Genomic DNA, 22,791 nt, shown 5'->3' on the forward strand with positions numbered 1-22,791 from the left:
GATGGCGAGGATGACGCTGTGCACCCAGTGCACCATTACTGGGCGAGCCAACGACTGATATTGATCCAAATGGACAATTTTTTTGATCTGAAATATAAAAGAATATCTTCCAAACATTATGATGGTGCACTTTTCTTCCATCCGTGCATTGCACAATTGTCATTTCTAACCTCATTTAGTGTGCATTTGTTTATGTTTTATTGTTTATTTTCACGATGTGTGTGCATTTTATCTTACAATGTACTGTATGTATGTACACTGAGCATCTTTGAGATTTATTTCTAATTTAAATTCTTATTTTAACATTTTATTGGGATAAAAGAACAGGAAGTGTTATATATTTATAGGCCCCCTATAGGTAAAGTGCTATTGCATACTGCCTATGGTTTCACTCTTTTATCATACTATACATTTATTTTATTTGAAGTTATTTACCCAAATGTGAATCATTTTGAATTTACATTTAAATGACTTTATAAAAGAACAAAACATCTTTAAGCCGGGTTGTGTAGCGACGCTGTTATTTTAGTCTGAGGTTTTATTCTTTAGAGTCAAATGGACAGTGCAGTCAAACAAGCATACAAGTATACAGTAGAACACACTTGGTTTTCAAGAATGGGTGACAACAGGAATTTCTCATGCAGGTTCTAGGCTAAAGGTAACATGGCTTTAGATATTTAAGTATCAGGATTTCTGGAACAGCAGGGAGCTTTTTGTGGCCACTTCAAACCAGTTTCCCAGAAAACATCAATGACAGCACGTATAGCGTTTGAAAACACAGTCGGCTATTAAGAAATGATTTCACATATGAATACTGGGATACACACTGTGCTTAACCAAAGGTTTACCAAAGTTTACTTACACTGACTGTTACACTTTGCAGTACTCACACACACACACACACCCTGCAGACTTAATCTGAATCATCTGTTCTTGTCTTTTGTATTCAAAGTTGCTCTTCAAGGTGAGATTTATTGCTATCAGGTATCAGGGTTTAATCTTGGACTTTGACACTGTTTTAAGAATCCATGTCGGGGAAAAAAGTCGTATAATTTATAGCTGGGGGCTGTAATTCTGAGGTTATAAATATCCCTTCATGTTCCCTTTACTCTGTATCGATCCTTTGAGCATGCGCTCTCTAATAGCACAATGGCAGCACATTCAATGTGTCAGGAGAAACTTTAGACCTTGGGTGCAAAGAGTACTGGAGCACACGTTGAAGCTAAACTCTGAAGTGTCTCTTGATACAAGATTGCTTAATTCTGAGAGCACTGAACAGGCCTAAAAGTCCTTGTGAGGCGGTTGAGGCGCGTTTAACCTCCTCCTTTCACAGCACATTAAATATACTTGTGTAGGTACATTGAAGCACATTGAAGCAAATATGCATAAATAATATCCCAAAGATTAAAAAAAAAAAACTGCATTCTTTATGCAATTGAATTATTTTGTAAACAAAGTATGAAATTAAATGCAAATTGTAAAAGCTACAAAAGAGCGTCCGTGGTTTTTACTTGTTTAGAGTTACGGAAAAAATAAAATAAACATAACCCACAGCTCAGACTTTTTTCATTAGATTGCTGGAAATGATACAGAAAGCCCTCTATTTTATTTTTTTTAAATTAGACTGGATATGAAACAGAAGTGCAGACCAGAATTTATGCCCCTTTTCTTTTTTGCAGGACAGTTTCAAAGACACGGCATGTGCCCAGTCTTTCTTGTCCTAAATTCCACCAGATGGATCATTTATGTCTGATTTTAGGCTCATTTCTTTGAAACCAGTCCAAAGAGTTTGTTGTATTTTTCTGCATTCCTTTACTTACACAATTTAATCATTTAGTACATACAGTAGCCTACATAGCTTCAAAGGAAGAAAACAGTGCGCATACCTGAACATTGTGCTTCACAACAGCTTTACAGCACTCCTAATCTGGTAGACGAGGGGAGAGGTGACTGACTCTTTGGTTGCTGTGGTCGTAGTTTATAATACATTTAAAGGGATAAGATACCAAAAAACTCACTCTTTTCCAACAGTCATACAATAAAATGTACAGTACATATTGGCTTTGTGATGCATAAGGTTTTTGTGAAATTTTGTGCAAAAGAAATATCAATTTTCTAGATTATTGTGTGTTAAGACTTCCACCAAAACCCACACACCCCACCACATACACACCCCTGTCAGACCTTTCTCATCCCCACATGTCCTACATCTTTTTCACAAGAAGAGAGGTTATGTTATTTGATCCATTTAACACCGAAATCAAAAGGTGCTCTGAGTTAAAACATATCACAAGGGAAAAACACTAAACACAGATTTCAGTGCCTCGGATGTACTATTAAAACGTATTGCGTAGGCCCCGTTCCAATACTTGTAACTGCATCCTTGACTTACTAAGTAATATGCCAACTGACTGTTTGTTAAACCCCAATTTGAACCGGAACAAGGCACAGCCGGTACATGGTGAAGCGGTGTGCATTAGGCTGTAGTAAGACCGATACTGCGTATATATAATGAGTTTGGAGAGTCTTTTTGTTTTTAGCGGTACCAAAACCAATAAACCCAACATGAGCTGCAAACGTTAGCATGCTTGGCTATTTATTAGTCGTAACTGAGAATAACTGCATTATTTTGTGGGATTACAAGTTAAATTGGGATGAAACATCAACTGCCAAAACGTGCTATGTCAGAGTTTAGGCTAATGTTAGCGCTTCTGCTCCAGCAAATCTAGTAAACTGACTTTTTGCCTAGAACATCTAGCGTTAGCCTCAGTCTTTTAGCTATAAATGGTGTAGGTAGAAACCATGTGTACATTTTACAGGGTTCTTGGTTTAAATACAGCTGAAGCATCAAAAAGTTGACTAATTAGCTATAGCTAGCTAACTACAGCTGTTATGTCCCGCATCTCGAACGCAGACTGGCTAATCATAGCGTAGCATTGGCCAGCTTTAACAACTATCCCTGCTGTGCTCCATAGACTCTCATGCAATTGTTTCAAATTGTATTCATTTCCAGACAGATTTCGAGCTAGTCATGGTTAAACTTGCCTGGGGTAAAAGTAATAGTGACACCTGTTACCTTTAGAGCTTGACTGTTACACCGTGTAGTAATCATATGCACCTTTCATAGAACACGATTCACAAAGGGCTTTACAATAAAAAAATATGATCAAAAATATAAATCAAGTTAAAATAATCATTAAAACAGATAAAGAATTAAAAGAATCACAAACACCGGGCGTAACAAGGTGAGTTCAGTTTAACAAACAGTCAATTATTCTAATGATCTGCTTTTCGAGAATTCGGCTTAACGATTGTCATTGTCGAGTTTTGGAACGGGGCCACTGAGTGGTGCGCTGTCCCTGCACTGAGTGACCTAATCAAAGGTCTTGCCGCCGTGAGCCCAGATGTCGGGTTAGGGTTGGGCCAGATGCTGCAGCGCCTCTCCTTCGCAGCGCATACAGTGGTAGCCCATGCCAGCCGTGACGTCGACGCTGCCCTGGCTGATGTAAAAGTCCAGAGATGGTTTGTTCCAGTCCAGGACGGTGAAGTTGAGCTGGTTGCAGCTGGCAGCGAGGCCCAGCTACGAGAGCAGGAAGACGGACATGAGTACTGCTGTGTTGACATGAGGGACACAAAATATACGAACGCTACGAGGACACGTTACGCACTATTTTGCAGGACTTTCTTTGCAGGGAGAGAAAAGAGGCCCACGCTTCAACAAGTACAGTACATTTCCATGTAATTAATGTCACAGTAAAATTAGGGATTGCTGTTTTACTCACCTGAGCTACCTTGCTCATAAGTGCTTTCCCAATGCCCTTCCCTGAAAGACAGATGTCATGAATTACTTTACAATTTCCTGCACATACAGACATGTTTTTTTTTTTACGTTGCAGCTTGTTTTCTCCCGGACATTTTTACAAATTATATTTCCTTCATTATTGTTATGTAGTAGCAGTAATGAAGTACATGTAATACACAGATGATAGATAGACAGAGCGCTGTACCTCTGAACTCAGGCATCACGTACAAATCCTCCATATACACGGATCTGCCTGCCCATGAGCTGTAGGAGTAAAAGTAAAGTGCATATCCAATCTTCGTGTGGCCTAAAAAAATAAATAAAAGAAAACATGTGAAGGAACTGGTCATTTCAATTACAGCAGAAAACTTGTTCATTCATTCTATTAAACATATTCTACTTAATTTGAGTTGTTTGTATAAGTCAAAAGTCAAGTTGTTTGCAGGGAATCCCGTAAATTCTTTGTTGTTCGTGTTGCTATATCTTGTTAATAGCTGGTAGCGGCTTGATTACAGGATGGCAACAACAACCAGGCATCTTTTTAACCGGTAGAAGTTACCACGACATTTGTCTTTCCTCCATTTGGTGCGGTCATTATTAGGCCGATTATAACTTCCACAAGCTAATCTTTATCCTGTAATGCAATTATACGTCGGTGGACACCATTTGACTATGAATGTGCTCAATTTTAGAGTCATGGGCGTCGTAAGTCAGGCAGCCATTCTTCAGTTTGGAGTCACATATCTGAGGCCTGTGGACAGTGGTGACCGTCTGGAAAAAGGGCTGTGTCATGGAAGAAAAATGCCCAGCTGGGCAGCGGAGCGTATGTTAATGTTCTCAATGCTGTATTCTGAGGAAAAGCAGTGTGTTAGCCTTATATGAGCAATAGTTATATAAGAGGCCACATCAGCAGTGTGCCGTTACATTAGGTAACATGTAACATAGTACATGATAATAGTATTTACATCGAGAAAGCGATGGCTAGATGTGTGGTTTAGACTATCTAAATGAGCCACTTTAAGGAGGGGGAAGAGGCTCAAACTCAAATTAAAGGATTAATCAGCGTTGAATTGCATAGTCGGGGGAAAATTGCTGCATGTCAGACTTCTGGCCACAGTCCAAACAGTGAGGTCATGACAGGTGTTTAGAGAGTTTATAAAACTACCTGCTGTTACATTACTGATCAGAGCGGCTGCACAGGAACAGAGGTGTAGTTCTATAACAATGTTTCTTGTGTCATGAGAGGGTATTAGACATTTTTTAAACTAAAGATCTGTATACATCTACACGGTTGCTTGCAGTTTGAGACGGTTAGTAAACAGTGTTATTGATGGTTCCTCCTCACCGTCTTTGGCTTTGTGCTGTTCTGGCACCTCAGCGACGATCCCATGGAAGAACGGGTTCTTGGAGAAGCCGTCCTGCTCCAAGTCTGCATATAAAATATAATATATATACATATGTTTTATATGTTTATGCTTAAGTAAAACCCTTTAAATTGCCTTTGCGTTAATGTGAAAGTTGAACAAAACAACCCTCAATACAAGGCCCATTCAGTAGCTTTTGATTGTATAACGATCTTAATCTATTGTCATGGAATTAGTCGTGTTGACATAAATGGAAATTTCAACTGTGCGTCTGCTGAGGAAGATCATGTGGTATCATTGAAAGCTCCGGAAGGGCTACTAAATGGACCTTGTAGTGAGATTGTACTTTTTCCAAGGACAGTATTGAACTGTCCTACTGGGATACTGTCTAGATTTCACATCGTTTATTGTGAAGGTGAAATAAATACAATCATAAAGTCAAAGCAGAGAACATTATATTTTAACAGATTATTTTCAGCACAGCTGTTACCTCTCTGTGTGACTTTCACGTGGTCTGCTACCTTCTCATATTCAGCCAACTCCTGTGAAAAACAAATAACATCACTTCCATAAACACGTCAGTGAGCCTAGATGTCACTAAAACATGGAAACGACCGCATACCATACGGTGCGCGCGCGCTCTAATAAAACAGCAGGTCGTCCAATAATTTGTCAATTATCGTATTCTAGCTACATTGCGTATTTGAAGTGACGTACGCGCGCGAGTCATAGGCTGCAATACTAAATGTCTTTCGAGCCGTATATGCTACAGCTGCACCGCACGTGTCTGGCTCACCACGATCATCCGCGCGATGTCCTTGCAGTCCTCCACGTTGGCTGCACGGATTGAGAAGTCCATGTTGTGGTGGGTCTGATAATGAGGATGATGGTGATGATGACGATGAGTTGCTGACAGTGTGCGGCGGTGGATCCGGACGGATGTGCGTAACGGGAACGAAAGACTGTGGAGGTCACCAGCTACAGACTCTTCAACACAACCTCGCTTTCTGCAGACTGAGAGCTGAGCGGAGAGCGCCCCCCCCCACCGGAAGGAGGCAACTGGGCATGTGTGTGCGGGTCTGTTGGACCAGATCCTCAGCAACCTCCTTGAGTGCTTGAAAACTTAGCCTTATATTAGATTTTGGTGCAGATGCTATGCAGATCTTTCCAGAAGGATTCAAACCATCTTTTCACAACTTGGCAACCCCTAAAATGTCCATATTAATAGATTTGAACTTTTCTATGAAGTATGTTTACTAAAGCATATAATAATATATATGTATATATGTGTGTATATGTATATACAGTATATATATATGTGTATATATGTGTGTGTATATGTATATACTGTATATGTGTATATATATTTATATGTATATATGTATATGTATATACTGTATATGTGTATATATATTTATATGTATATATGTATATGTATATACTGTATATATGTGTGTGTGTGTATATGTATATACTGTATATGTGTATATATATTTATATGTATATATGTATATGTATATACTGTATATATGTGTGTGTATATGTATATACTGTATATGTGTATATATATTTATATGTATATATGTATATGTATATACTGTATATATGTGTGTGTATACATATGTGTGTGTTTGCTCCATCTTTTCCATTCAACGCTTCATTTTTTGTGGGGCGTAATAAACATGCTCGTCTCTAGGGGGCCCTAGCAAGGTTTTAGACCTTTGGTCTTGTCACGTCTCTGTGCAGTTCAGATTAATGTATCCATGTCTGTGGAATCAGTAGCAGATAAAGTTCACCTCCTCCATGGCAAAAGCTTAAATACTTTGTGTCCAGTTGCCTAAATCTAATTATTTTAATAACATTTTCAGTGCATACAAAATACAACTATTGTATATGATATCTCTGGAGAAAACCCTAACTCTTGAGTGGAGCTGCTTCAGATCTAAACCGAGCTAAGCACAGAGTTTAAATGATCATTTCTAAACATAAACTGTAGATTATATACTGATACACCCTCGGACTCTGTGTGGGATATTGTGTGTGGATTAAGGATTCACCATACCCTCATGTATAAGTTGTATTCTTTTTTTATTATTTATTCCAGAAACAGCAGAATTTCACAAAAGGTGTCGCATACTGGAGAGGTTATATTTAGTTAATACGGCCTGCGGTGACGCACAGTGTGGACATGTCATCAAAGTGGGAACTTCGGCGCCAGACATAAGATGATCTCATGGATTTATGTTTCTCACAGAAATAACGGCAAGTCCCCACCAACCAGAGTGCGACGTTTGAGGAACTGAGAACGCCTCAGGGAGAGAGGTATGGAGAATAATGATCGCTTGACTTTTAATGAATCAGTCACAATGAACCTATATCTGAATATAATTCATATAAAGATATAAGCACCTGTATATCCTATTTATAAGGAATTACTCGTCTTGTGAGTGTTGGAATGACGGGTTATAATAAGTTTCTCTGACTCAAGCATCCCGTTTGAGACATAAAAATGTTCATTCTCTCATAAAAAGAGAAGCAGTCCGATCAAAATACCTCATCCATGACCTCATTCTCAGAGATCAGCTGCTGAACCTCACCCACAGCCTGAGGGCAAAGGTAACGCTCATAAAAGCTCCTCTGAGAATCGTTATGTCATTATTAGTCTGTGTTCTTTGTTCGCATGTCTTAGAACAGTCATGAATTATTATACAATCTGAGATGACGTTAAATATTTTCTACAGATAAACAGGAAACATGGAGTTCCAAGTTGGGGTTGATTAATGTTGATGTTGTGATCACATGGAATGCATCTTGTACCTGGAGTCCTCGGAGACGCCCTGAACAAAACTTCAAACTATGTTGTGACACCCTTATTGTGAAGCTGAGGCAGTGAGATGTGGTCAAGCCAAACCTTTGTGTTTACACAAACACAAAAACCTGTGAACCACTTGATGTAGTTTTATTGTTTTATCTCTTCACAAAGCCTCGCCCCTTTTGCTAAGTCGAGTGATGATTCTCAGTGAAACCACAGCTGGTTTAGCCATTTGTGAAGTCTGGTTTGAACTAATAAGTGATGAAGGATTCAGCCGTCAAATATCTCTCCGAGTTGATGTTTAACGTCTAGAATTACAAATAACAAGCTTATAGTTCTGACCTTTACCCGGTTATATATATATATATATATATATATGTGTGTGTTTATTCTAAACAAATCACAGTATAAATAGAGTACTGTGGTGAGCTTGAGGCTAAAAATACATTTATGAGAGATTTTTCACAGTACATGCATTCTGCAGAGTGGAGGGTGGGGAGGAAATGAACAGGGAAAAGGGGGATTTTGCTGGGCTGGCTTCAAATGCCCTGTAGCCAGCTTTCTCTGTCTGTGTGTGTGTGTGTGTGTGGCTATTAATAGCTACAGCAGGACGGCGGGGCTCTTTAAGACTGACTAATGGCCCCTTTCATACGACGCAAGCAGGAAAAAAAACCCAGAGCTTTGCCACCGTTTTCATCAGCCAAGCCTCTCCAGGAGCTGCTGATGACGTGCGTGAGACACCCCTGACAGTTTTTACAGACGCACTTGAGGACTCGCAGGCAGCTAGAAGCAGAAACATTGTAGACTGTATTAGTCAGTGGATTGTGAGTAAGAGAGAGTGGGGCCTCACACGCTGGTATTCACATCAGACAAATGCTACAAAAACCCTGAGATAATAAGGGCACGTTCAGCTTTTGTGTGGGTTCTGTGATCTTTGGGGGAGTGTTATTGGGACACGAGCTCCCTTTAGTGAGTGTGTCTGATGGAGAAAGACTGGAAATGCCTGATGATCCCAGGATGCATCACTGATGACGCATCGCAATATCAAAAAATATTGTTTAGCACATCTACTCTTTACTCTTTATAACTATAGTTCAACATCCAAACGACATGCTCACTCACTTTCTCGCTGAGGGCGAGATGAGAAGATCGACTTCAGCGATCGACTGTATTAGCTTAGCATATAGCATAAAGACTGGAAACTGGGGGGGGGGGTGGACAGTTAGCCTTTGAAAGTGTCTTTTATGTGAGGGTTATGATGTTTCAGACATGGCTCCACTTTGTTTATTTCGTACGGAGCTGTAGATACCGATAGAAATGCATTCTGGGGCTTTTACGTTTTTGTACCAGCTGCTCAAAAGAAGCACCGCTGTTGTCAATCTAGCTTTTACAAGGGGAGGCAACTGTTTATTAACTTTAATGAGGTCATAGTCTCCTCAGACCTGAATATTATTTATTTGCTACAGAGACCTTTGAAGAACGGATTCAGGGCAGCAACTTCAGGACTAAACATTGTTGTTATAGACAGTATTACGTCTGCGATGCACTAAAAACAGTAAAGTCGTGTCACGCCTATTCAGCCCTAATGAATAGACCCCTTATTGCATAACACTGACATTATTCACACACCTCTGAATAGATTTTTCTAAAAAGAGGGCATTCTGTGTGCCAACGTTAGAGGGTACATTTGGAGAAAGAACTTCACAGCCATGTTCTGTTAGCGTCATTGAAACAACTAATATGCTAAAGTGAATCTAAAACTCTAGTAAAACTCGCCGGTAGTCTGGGGACATTAGGAGAAAACGCTGTTTGTCTGATGAATAGAAGAGTGTGAAGTGTTTACCGCTAAGGATTTCATTCAAATACTTAATTTTGACCTGGCTACTTTTGATTTTGTTAAGCTATTGTTTCTCTGTTGAGAAAGTTGTTTCAGAACACCGTTGTAGGGATTGAGTGCCGGATAAATTGGTCTCCTTCAGGGTTCGGACAGGAAGCCACCTCCTCTTCCTGTTTAGTCTAGATTCTGATTGGTCCCTCGGCTCCAGAGCATTTCCACAACAAAGCAGTCATCACCACATTTATCAATTTCTATAAAGAGCTAAAAGAAAAGGGACTGAAATACAGTCAAAACAAACGGGGAATCGCTGCCGACGTCTCCCACCCTCAACTTCCATAAACTCCATTTTTGGACATCAAAATAAGTGCCCGCCATAATTATCTACTGCACCAAATTAGTGTACATGAATACAAAGTGCAGCGCATACGATAAGAGCTTTTCAAGTAGCCCAAGGCCTTTTGTTTTACTTATCATGAATAGCTCACTCTGGGAGTACAGTGGTCCAGTGGCCACAAGAGAAAACATTAAAATCACATGATTTTGATTTATTATAGGACAGGGGTGTCAAACCATAGACAGACTGCTGTTTTCTAAAACCAGCAATTCAGTTTCCTTCTCTGTTCTCAGTTGTCCTTGTGGTTTTTCACCATGAGTCTGATAGTGGCGCTGAATATCGTATTCCTTGAGCACTGCAAGGTGCTGTGAACACACCAAAGCACACTGGCCTCCCATTTACCTCTGTGAGGAAATAGGAGCTGGTCCGTTTTCTTTCTTGGAAAACCCGACACTCTGTTCACACTTTTCTCCTTTTTGACAAAGACATTTTCCACCAGCATGAACAGTGTTTGTGACACGTGTAGCCTGTACATAAGCATGTGGGATCTATGACAGCGTATCCAGCATAGGGGCCTGCCACTCTTATTATAGCAGCGCATTTTATTGAAAAATGGGAATTAATGACTTCTCTGTAATTTTTTACACTTTGCATAGTCATCAATTTGGCCTGATCGGACCCTGTTGTGGGCCGTAAATTTGACACCCCTGTACCACGATGTTCCATAATTGGTTAGTCTCTCTTTGACATAAATAGTTTTCCTTCTGCAAATATCACGTATTTCAAAGGTATTATCAGAATTACTTTAGAAGGTGAAAGTAAGCCTCATGATTTAAGGAATCCCCCCCCAGACCAACACTTCCTCCTGTCTGGACTGCTCATGTTATTACACTTAAACCCAACCAGTTAGCTCATCCTGCTAAAGGGGGAAAAAAAGGAAAGGAAATTATCTCATCAGTTGACTGACGCAAACCCTCGTGCAAAGATAACTGAGAAAGAAGCAGACGCGTTGTCATTCCCTCTGCTCCATTAACATTCCTTATAAGGACATCTGCAGCCAGGCTGGCAGAAGCTGCTTTTTGTTTTCTGTTTGTATTTTCTTTGGTTCGACCTACCGCTCATCACTTCCCCCGGACAATCGGAGTCATGTGATTCCTGTGAAGGCAGGTCAATCGGCCACTCATCCTGGGACTTTGGCCAATGGGGGACGGGGACATGCAATAATAAATTAAACAATAACACTTCAGGTACGTTTTCGGGTAAAGATAAATAGACCGCTATAGCTTTCCCGTAAGGAAAAGACAGAAGTTTGTCAGCCTGGCGCTGCTCCATGGCAGTGTCCAGTTAATCGTTCTCGGAAGAGGCACACTTCACTTTCTGTAAATTACTGGCAAAGATCCAATCGGTTGCTTTCAATCTGGGATGAATTACTCTCACAACTCAAATAAAAAAGTCCTCATATTTCTAAACCACTGATAACACCTCCAGCTTCCCTTTCTGACCCCAGGTCTGTGCATCGCATTTGATACATTCACTGTCTGGTTTTAGCCTTGAGGGCAGGTGGAAACCGAGGTCAGCAGAGTTTACAGACTATACCGAGTTACGTCGAGAGCTGTTGCTACTGCAAACAGTTTTGAATGGTTTTGAAACTAGTAATTTTCCTACAAGCCTCAGTTCTTATATGCAAAAGTTAAGCTGTCTTGCGTATGTGCACACAAGTGAGCACACAGATTAGCACTCCCGCATACGAAGACCTTTTTAAACATTGAAACATACAAATTCTAAATGCGTGTCAGTTTGTTTGTTGTTGCTGATATCAGTAGCTGACGGGAGGTTACATTAGAGTCAGGCAGTTCCCAAGCCACAACTTCACTAAAAGGCTAAATAGAAATACATGTAGAAACAACAGTTTAAAGCCATGCTAGCAGCTATGTGAGGCCTCAGTTATGCTTTGAGCTAAATGCTAACGTTAGCATGCTAACATGTTCACTCCAACAGTGTTAATATTCTGTTGTTTAGCATGTATAATGTTAACCATGTTCAACTTCTTCTGCATACTAGCATGCTAACAACATTAGCCAAATAGCACCAATGCAGCATTCATGTCATGTGGGATGGATGGTAAAGAGAATAAATTGTATGGCAACAAATAAATACTAAAAACAAAGTAAATTAACTGCTCACTTTATTTGAAATAAGTATGAATTCTGGGTAAACCGACTGCATTTGAATGATTGGAAATGTTGCATTATGATACTTTATAATCCACAAGTCCTAAAAATGCACATACAGTATCGTCTCTGTGACCTTTAGCCAACACCCTGTTATGCTCACAAATAATAAACAAACAAAGAGCTACATGTTAGATCCCTGAATTTTCCACAAAAAAACAGCAGCTTGTGAAATGCACGTAGCGTATCTAAACTCCAAACACATAGAAGCACATAAGCAACATCCTGAGGAAATCGCCTCTCCTTTATAACTGTAACTAGAGACATCAAAGACATCAAAGCTTGGACTGCAGGCAGAAAAAATTGGATGAGTGTGAGATTATGTAGGTTTTCAAGTGGCAAGAAAGCTTCTATTAAGACGTAAAACCTCACAGACTATGACTAAGAATTCACGCTTAATTTCAATGTTATCAAATGTAGGAGCCACCCAGTTCTGGGACGTCTTTACGGATTTCCTCAGATTTGATTCCTTTGAATTTAGGCAAATAACAGGAAAACCTGGCTGTTGAGGCCAGCAGATACAATGAACCCCCACTGACGACTTCTCGTCTGAGTAACCATTTCCTTCTGTGAAACCAGAGGCCCGTTGCACTTGTTACTCCATGGGAGTGGGTGAAGACTTGGATTTACATGACTGAATATGGTCACTTTCACTGGCGGGGCAGCTATTGTCACTTGAGTGGGTCAAACACATGAAAACATTTAACGTGGGATTAGCTATTCACACTCACTCTCTCACTGTTTCACAAGAATATCAACATATTCTCCTGTTTTATTTGTATCCTTTATACCACCAGTTATGTCATATTTCCGACACTGATGACTGACACAAACTCCCACCAACTCACTGGAACTGGAACAAAACTCAGAACACGTATCCACTCAAGGTTGACAGATGCCTCTGCTGCCAATACAAGACTTTAATTGGAATTTTTAACACACTTGTCATACCATACATGGACAAAAGAAACTGCAACCCCTCCTATCGTGTTCTCTGTTGTAGTACATAATTGAGAACAGAGCAGAGTCACCCATACATATCCAGTTACCGTTCCTGTTTTTCATATCTCCACGCCTCATCCAACTTCCCTGTACAGGTAGACGCTCTGCTGGAACAGAGCGCGTGGGTGCGTTTGGCATTGGAGTAAATAACAACAGAAGCTGGTGTGACTAGAAATGAGGTTGGCAGGATTATGTAACAGTCATTTCTCAACTTCTGACTCAGCGAGAGTATTTAATTTAAGAAAGATAAGCAGCAATAACTATAACTTACAGACAAACCACATGAGGCAGGTAACACAAGACATGCTACAATATCAGAATTAAACAGAAATGCAATTATTAAATCTTGAAAAAAAATGGTGAGTGCAATCATGGCACTTTACAACAACCCCTTATAAAAATAAGTAAAACCTATAATGAGCCGAAAGGACCCTAAAACGTTGGTAACCAGATAGTTTGTTTTATTATTTACTACCAAAATGTGCTGTAAAAAACTATTCTTTATTTATTTATTAGATGTTTTTTTCTTTTAAATTAAGCTGTCTTGCGTATTTGCACACAAGTGAGCACACAGATTAGCACTCCCGCACACGTAGACCTTTTTAAATATTGAAACATACAAATTCTAAATGCGTGTCAGTTTGTTTGTTGTTGCTGATATCAGTAGCTGACGGGAGGTTACATTAGAGTCAGGCAGTTCCCAAGCCACAACTACACTAAAAGGCTAAATAAAGATACATTTAGCTGTGCTTTGAGCTAAATGCTAACGTCAGCATGCTGACATGTTCACTCCAACAGTCTTAATATTCTGTTGTTTAGCATGTATAATGTTATCTATGGGGAAAAATGTGTTCAGCACGTATTTTAACGAGACTATAAGACTTGCTAGCAGCTCTGCGAGGCTGTACTTATTAGCACGGTGGCACTTATATAGCTAAATGCTAACATCAACATGCTAACGTACTCACAGGTACAATGCTAACATGCAATAATAGTAAAACGTTTAGTCCGTTAGCATGCTAACATCTGCTACTTAGCACTAAACACAAAGTCCAGCTCACAGTAATGGTTTTGTTTTCACGCTAGCAACGTAGCTAAAACGTGATTGACAGCTCTGGTAATAATCATTTTGTGTTTGAAGTTCATGGCATCCAAAGCACCGGTTGTAATGGTGCCAGGGACAGATTGTGATGTGCTTTTTGCTTCGATAGGACTCTGATAGTAAACCGCAACGCTGCCTTCAGTGTCGACAGACACATTGATATTTGATTTACAGCAGTTTGGAAAAGGGGAACTGGTCATAAAACATTTCTGCCACGGATAGGTGGGAGCTTATAGAGACAATTGACTTCCTAAATTGCATGTGTTTGCCCTGCTTCCAGCAATAGCGCTGTTACATCCCAGTTCAACTTGGCAAGACACCGTAGAACAGAGGTCACAACTCTGTTGTAAGTGAACCAGATAACTCAGGAAACCTGCAACGCCCCTGGTCTTTACTGTGAATTATGAGCTAATCTCATCACCAAATGCTTCAGTTTCTCTCTCTCTCTCTCTCTGCGACTAGCTCCTGTCTTTTAAAACGTGCTCAAAATCCCCAAATTTCCTTCCAGCTTAACTGTGTTGACTTTGACTATTCAAGGAGCTGTTTTTAACACGAGGTGTTGCTTTCTTCCCATTTTCCTTCTAACTGCCTCTTGCTGTACTCAGAGAGTGTCTTTGTTTCCCCACAATGACTTGTAATCACCTTCTGTTGGGATTAGAAACTTGGCGGGTTTCAGTCACAAGTAGCAGTCAAGACATTTGAATGAATGGCTGCCAATTAGTTTCTGAACAGTTGGGCGTGTCTCCACTAGCACCCACACCCACGGATAATAATGTGGATAATTGTTGAATTGGTTAATCATGGAGACTAAAAAAGACTTGGGGATTGATGGTGATGTATTTAGCAGGACAAGTTAAACTTTTCACTTGATGATGGTGATAGATACAAAAGTTATTGGGTTTCATCTTGGTGGGAACATTGGTTTCTGTACTAAAGGTCATGGCATCTAGTTGTCGAGTCATTTAACTGAAAAACAAAACCTTATGGTGGCAATGTAGGAAAAGTCTTAGTATCACCAAAGTCTTTGGAATACATCTTCTGGGAACCATAAATGTACCAAACTTCCCATCAATCCATCCACGAGTACACAGAGTCTCTGTAGCATAATACCATTTTGCCAAACAACCAAATAGGGCTGAAAAACACGAGGTACATTGGCTGTTGCTTTTGATAAACAGTGAAAGCTTTAAGGGGGATTGAACCAAAGCGCAAGAGCTGCAGCTGCACTCCCGCCCCTGCTACGGTTCGGATGCTGACTCTGTCTGCCTTGCCCGTTGTGAGATGCGTAGAGGAGGGTTGGGTGCCCGTCTGAGATGGTCCATTATGTCACCGGTGCCCCAAGAACAGCTCCAGTGTGTCCTTACAGGCACTGAGGCGAGTGTGACGTTCAGAACTTAACTGTTGTTGGGCCAAACCCAGAAGAAACAGGGGCCCTACTGTTTCCCTACATCAGGCACACCCATCCACACACACACACGCACACACACACACACACACACACACACACACACATGCACACATGGAACCGTTTAAGGTTTTCCCTTCTGCCACTGTTCAAAATGCCCCCAGAATAAACACTTGAAGCAGATCTGAACCAGTGAGGCCAGTGATCCCCCATTAGAGACGGGCTGTGACGCAATGTGAAGGTAATGAAAGGTACTGGGTTTCAGATGTTTCTTCACCTTCGTTTTGTACATGTACTTGAAGTAAGTAATGTGAACCCTTCGGTTGGCAAAGCATAGCGTCATGGGCTTGTGAATGTCATTAAAAGCCTATATTTTCATGTTAATGCCGAAATAAGTAGCGTTCTTTTAAAATTAATTCAGACAAAGCTTTTCAATTAGTGCTGACATTATTTGTCGATTAATACGTTGATTGATTGACTGAGAATTGAATAACATTTTTGATAATCTGTTATAAGTGTCGGTTAGTTTAAAAAAAAGAATAGGCTACTCTCAGTTTAAAAAAAGGTGATTGGATAAAACAAGACGTTTGAAGATGTCAGCTTGGGGATATTATGATGGGCATTTTTCACTCTTTTTTATGTTTAATAGACTAAATAATGAAACGACAGATTGATTCTTTATTGCAGCTCTCCTCCCAATTAAAATTGTACTGATGGATTAATCACCTTGCATGAGCATTTACCAGTATTTCATTTTACTATGCTAACTAAATGGCATTATAACATTCAAACCCACAGAATTTTTATTTTAAATTCTAGTCGAACACCCAAAATTTCCAAAAAAATAAAAAAAATCTCAAGCTGAATATTTTGGGGGAAATGTGTACGAAATGTTGCACAAGCCATCTGGAACATGTCCATGTAAAGAAACAATATGGAGTCCAGGGTTTGAATAGTGTAAACATATTTGCTTCCACGGAGAGCAGAACCAGCATTTACGTCATATAATACTGTACACAGTGGGAGAGGTGTTGACTTTAACAAGCTTAAACCTGCTGCAGGTAACATTCACTGAAAAACTGTTATGTGAATATGTAAATAAACGAGGTACGTCATAAATCGTGCAGAAAACACCAGTGCCAGTAAAAGACAACATGTTTGTCCATTGTTGTAAATCTCACTTCTATTGTAAATCATCACCTCCCCCCCCCCCCCCCTTGCTCTGACACAATTGCTCGTCCACGCGTGTGACGAGCCCGCGCCTACGCTGTTTTAAGACGCTTGTCCCGCGAGCGTTCTGATTCACTCAACTTATAAACGTCGGCTACCAGGGAGAGGAGAGCATGGTCCACTCTGCACATGAACTGTCTCCGTCGGAAAACTTCTCGCTGTCGTTTCTTCCCGATACCGAAAGCGCGGTTGATCGATTTATTTTTAAATTAATTGATAGCAGACTTCCACCTGACCAGCGTGTTTAAAAACAACATCCCGAAGCTCTGCTGTTCACCTGAGACGCACGAGGACATCGTTTGCATGAAACTGTGGCCAGGTAAGACACTTTTTTACAAAAGTACAAAGGATAATTTAAGTAGCAATATGACGACTGTTATAGTGCTTTAACTATTGTTTCTTTCATATTGGTAAAATGCGCGGAACATTTTTTCCTGCTTTCTGACAGTATCGCAGGAGACGCTCCGGGGCTCGCCGAACCACGCGCTAAAATCTGACAATTTTAAACTATCTCGCTTATTTCTGAGACTATTCGTGGCACCGCGTGTTTATTTAGCGGTATAGGTAATGACTAGGCGTCGTTGGTAAATTCGGCATACAAGGAAGTGGAACATGAATTAAAGAAAAGTATTTTCCCCAAATTGTTTGTTTCTTCATCACTTTATTTTTTAGTTGAGATGAACCAAAAAAATGTTTGATCCAAGTTCTACCTCCTAGTATGGTGAATCCTGAAATAAAGAATATATCTTAAATATAACCGCTTATTTGACATTTGTCTGTATTTGTATATTTGCAACACATTTAGAATAAAGTTTCTCTCCCATATGATGTTTAAGTTAAAAACAAGCAGAAATATTGTGTCCACTTCCAAAGTTACTTCCTTCCAGCTACAGGATGGACTGTTTGGATGTGACAGATTGAGTTCTTTATTCAGAGTTACTTTGATGCACATGATGAAACTTTACCTGGATGTAAAGTTTGTTTATTTAATGAGCTCAGCCATGTGTCTGGTGACAAGGGAAGTCAGGATTGTACAGTAGCCTTGGTTTAATGCAAATATGTAGCTGTCTTTGGTTGTGTGTGTTAAGTGAAAGTTGTGTACATGTTTGTAACCCACACGTGTAACTGTCTGTGTGCATGCCATAGGGACGGCCGGGGGTCTAGCTCGACTTGCATCTCCTCTTGTGCTGTGACACACTCACAAAAGCATGCCATTGTTTGTAGGAGAAATATTTATTTCGGGTGGGGGGGAGACAGGGGAGGGATGCAAAGCTGTTTCCTGCACGGGGGGGGGGTAGACTAACAATGGCCGCCAGCTCGGGAACAGTCGGTGGTTCTCTCTGCAAACTCACTTCTGAGGAGCTGGGACGTTGAAAGAATGTCCAAGAAAAGAGAAAGGGGGGAAAAAATAAAGTTCGAACACAATGGAGAGCCGGCAGCGCTGTGGGTTGGTAGGATGGGAGACAATGGGAGGCCAGATGTGGACGTTACATAAGACTTGAGTTTGTGAGGTCACACAGACCTTCATGTTAGTGCATTTGAGTTTAAAGAGGGCCGTGTACCTGCGAGTATCAGCGCGAGTAACCCTCAATTTAATATTTTCAGTGTATCACTGTGTCTCTTTTAAGGGACACACGGCTGTGAGGACAGAGCCATAGTAAATATTTAATGGCTGCCGCCTGTGGTGAATGAATACTTCTCGCTCATGCGTCACATTGGTGACTGATCCTGTTTGGTGGCCTTTTTGTTTCTCCACGCTGCAGTACAAGTTGTGCTGACTGCGTGTGTATTCAAAGGGTTGTAAGCGTGAGTTTGTACAACAACCGTAACACCCAAAGAGTTGCGTAATACCTGTGTCCAAACAATCCATTTCAAGGATTTGCCCTCGCCTTCCCTTTATTCAAGTGTGAACAAAGCTTTAGCATCTGTCCCGCTCAATTATTCATTCATTCATCTGCTAACGTCACTGTCTTTGTCTCCCTCATTTCAGATAAAAGCAGTGGATGCAACTCCGCTCCATTTATAGAAGAAAGGTGGATGAGTGGGACAGCGTCTGAAGAGGACCAGCTGACCGCTGGCGGAAGCGCCTCGGCTAAAAGTCCCCCCAAACAGAGCCTGAAGCGCACCATGTCCCTCAGCACGTTCCACCTCATGCAGACTCTTAAGAACTCCCCCGCCGCGCTGCGTCGCCGCTTTCGCCGCGACCGCACAGAGTCTCTGTCCCACGGCGACCCCCTCTTCAAGGTCCACTACCTGGGCACGGAGAAGATCTTCTCCCTGGACCGAGAGCAGGCCCAGGACGCCATCAGCCGCTTGCTGGAGGGCGTCGCCAACGGCAAGAAGCTGAGCAAAGACCACGCCCTGGTGGTGCGGCCGAGATACGTGGAGGTCAAGGAGCTGAGCACGGGGCGGCAGCTCACCAAGACGTACCTGCAGGACATCGCGTACTGCGCCGCCGACGCCACCCGGCCCAACGTCTTCCTGTACATCTGCAAGCACCAGGGGCAGCAGCTGCAGTGTCGGGTGTTCTGGTGCAACCGGGCGGAGCGGGCGCGGGACATGACGGCCTGCCTGGCGCACTCTTTCCAGCGGGCGCTGAGCGACTGGCAGCAGGACGTCCCGGCGGCCACGCTGCAGCCGGGCGAGGCGAAGGGGAAGCGGGCGGAGGAGTCGTCGAAATCGCCCGCCATCGCGAAGAGCTCCACGCTGCCTGCCAGTCTGGGAAAAGGTGAGGCGTTAACGGTGACAACTCTCTTGTCCGTTCATAATGAACTTTTAAACACCAGCGTTCTTTTTTGATTTGCAGCTGACTCATCGCCCAATGTGTCTTTTTTCTTTTCTAGTTCGCTGGAAGAAGAGAGGCTGCTCTGTGTCTCGCAGCCCCCTCAGAGCCATCACGAGAAGAGGGTCTGCCTCTGACAGCTGGAGCTGAACCCCCGCTTTAACCCTTCAAACATGGGGACCACGTTAAACTGACGCCCAGCTCCGGGAAATGGGGGGGGGAAAGTCCATATATGGATTTATGAGGACTGGACGTTGCCTTAATCAGTGAGCGTATGGACATGAAGGTTTGCAGCAAAGTTGTTGTTTTTTTGCAAGAGTGGCATCCCAATGTCGAACGAAACGCTGTTGACGGCTGCCTTTGTTCACATGTCGACAGCTATGTGAGGACTTGTGACTGGTTCCAAGCCATTTGAGGACGGGACTGGTTCCTTTCTGTGGCTCCTTCTGTTTTTTTTTGGTTTGCTTTGTTTGTTTTAAGTAGTCTACTTGACACTTTAGCCGCGGAGGAGTTTTTCCTGTTGGAAAGAGACTATTAAAACAAGGATAGCAGCTGTTGGCCAAATGATCCACAGATGACAACCAAAAACTGGAAAAAATCTGACAACAGCTTTCATTTTTTAAGGCTGATTTTATTTTTTTATTTAACTGACATTTGTGACAGGTCATGATGATTTCATTTTATTATTATTATTTTTAACCCTTTGGAACTGGTATGTTTCTCTTTTATTTTGGAATCGGATGGACAAACCACCCTTTTTAAATTACACTGTGAGAGTTTTGGGCCAAGATCACATCGATGTCAAGATACAGACACAAAAATGCAGGCGCGTCATTTAAAACGTGAAGTAAACTTCATTATAGTCCGTAAAGCACATTATGCAGCTAGTCATTGTTGAGCACTTTCTGTAAAATAGGACCTCTGAACACAGTTTAATTCCCACTGAAGAAATCCAGTTTTATCGTATCTTACATTTTTAAGACGTCAGTAGAAGCAGCACCTGCATCATAAACGGCCAAAAAATAAAGACCCGAGCAGGACCTGCAGGGTCAACAAGATCCTCCCTGTATGCACCACAGCAGCATCCTGCAACCCCCCCCCCCCCCAAAAAAAAAACAGATCCCGACTGTCCACTGCGATGAATTAATTGCATTTATGTGGGGAAAAGCACACTCAGCCATGACTTGCGGGTTTGTTTGTGTCTGAACACTGGGAACGCTGTGTTCCCATGTGGCGCCTCTGTGCGGAATGCTCGGCCATGCACCTGCTTTCCAAATTGGGGGGGGGGGGGGGGGGGGGTTTGAGAAATGTCCAACCATGACTTTTGCATATTGAGCAGCTTCGTCGGTTGATGCTACAATGTGCTCGATGCGTGCCGTATTGCGTAACAATGATGGTGCTTTCTGTCTTATGGTTTACAGATGAGACTTTAGGAATAGTGATGTCATTTTGTGTTTTCTGACCAAAACTAAGCTAGCGATGTCGCCTTGTTTTTTTTAACAGAAAGGATGTTTTTGACTGATGTGCCACGAGGTTTTTATCCGTTAATTTTAACATTTTGTACTCGTGATGTATCTTTTCCAGCTGCAAACGGCACAGCCCCGATCTCAGAAAATGGGGTTAAAGTGCCTGCTCTAAGGTGTATTTCATCAGTGTACTGTTTTTATGTCATTGTACATATTTAATTAAATGTGTATTTTATGAAATATTAAAACTTTTTATACAACATTTTTTGTCCGTATACGTGTTTGTTTTCTCACCGCTGTGACTTTCGAGAGGACAAATATTTAACCAGCTTTAACTTCTGCAGCTTTGACCCTGATGAATGATTCCGTTTCGCTCAACTTTTAAAATGTTATATTTGGCCTGAAGCCGTCGGGTTGGTGACGGGGGGACGGGGTGGAAGGGTGTCGGGGTCAAGACATCCAGAGAGGTCCTGGGATGTTTAATCTCAGTCATGTGACTCATTTCCCAGGGTTATTTCTCCCAGTGTTTTTCACATTTCCAACAACTCTCACATGTGACTACCTTCCAACTGTAGTAAAAGACACGCATGCGGCTGCAGCTGGACTGTGTAGCCTTGGTTTGTTCAGTGTGTACGCAACGAGAGCGCAAACGCACACTAAATCACCTAAATATTTCCCACATTTGACCCTATTTGCAATAGAAGTCAGTAAAAGTGCACAGACGATGTCTCATCTGAATGTGGCTCATACGTGAACCGTTATAATCACTCCTCTGAAGAAGAGTCCTGCACTGTGGGGCTGCCGGCCGCCCCGGAGCTCTCCCTGTGTCGCTGTAACTCCAGCAGGGACTGGACGTGCAGACGCCTCAGAGGCTTCACCTCCTCCACCACTGAAAGGACAAAACTGTTGTCAAAAAAGTCACTGGTAATTCCTTTTTTTTGTATGTAGCTAAACAGCATCACCTGCTGGCTTCAATGGTGTTTTGTTAATCAAACGCTCTGCCGTACTTGTGGCCGTGGCCTTCCAAGATGTCCTACCTTTGTCGTAGTGCAACTCGTCCCGGTTCCCGTAAACCACGTACATGTCCAGGAAGTTGAGGAGCGCGCCCGTGACGAGGAAGCGGTCGGGGAGGGGAAGGCTTTTGATGTAGCGCATGTCTAGGGCGAAGGGGTTGGAGGGAGAGGGAACGGTGCACAGACACACCAGCTCGCTGATGACGTCCCACACGCGAATACCTGAAAACCGCAACAGCAGAAAACACCAGGCCCAAATGCTGTTTCCTTCAAATTGTAATCAACATTGGGAAAAGTCTACAGCAGAGAGTATAGCAATCTTTCTAAAGCAAAGCACCTGGAGCTTTTTCCACAAACCTAACCCACACCAAACGGTAGTCTCTAAGAAGGTTACACATCTGTGTCTGATTT

The 22,791-nt window shown here is 41.8% G+C and overlaps 2 protein-coding genes across 2 annotated transcripts; one reads left to right on the plus strand and one right to left on the minus strand.

Moving 5' to 3' along the window:
• Positions 1–514: 514 nt before the first annotated feature.
• On the minus strand, positions 515–6,165 carry sat2a.1 (spermidine/spermine N1-acetyltransferase family member 2a, tandem duplicate 1). Its single transcript, XM_079184439.1, has 6 exons — positions 5,963–6,165; positions 5,657–5,708; positions 5,148–5,231; positions 4,008–4,109; positions 3,783–3,823; positions 515–3,580 (listed from the first exon to the last, which is right to left on the minus strand). Exons 1-6 carry the CDS (start codon positions 6,023–6,025, stop codon positions 3,413–3,415), a joined length of 510 nt encoding a protein of 169 aa, XP_079040565.1. The 5' UTR covers positions 6,026–6,165; the 3' UTR covers positions 515–3,412.
• An 11,056-nt stretch (positions 6,166–17,221) lies between these two features.
• LOC306715016 (uncharacterized protein) lies at positions 17,222–21,586 on the plus strand. The gene is made up of 3 exons (XM_079185233.1): positions 17,222–17,438; positions 19,110–19,847; positions 19,963–21,586. The coding sequence occupies exons 1-3, from the start codon at positions 17,423–17,425 to the stop codon at positions 20,049–20,051; spliced, it is 843 nt and encodes a 280-aa protein (XP_079041359.1). The 5' UTR covers positions 17,222–17,422; the 3' UTR covers positions 20,052–21,586.
• The last annotated feature ends 1,205 nt before the right edge of the window (positions 21,587–22,791 follow it).

The sequence above is a fragment of the Pholis gunnellus genome (genome assembly GCF_910591455.1).
Source record: "Pholis gunnellus genome assembly, chromosome: 23".
In the NCBI taxonomy this organism is placed as follows: domain Eukaryota; kingdom Metazoa; phylum Chordata; class Actinopteri; order Perciformes; family Pholidae; genus Pholis; species Pholis gunnellus.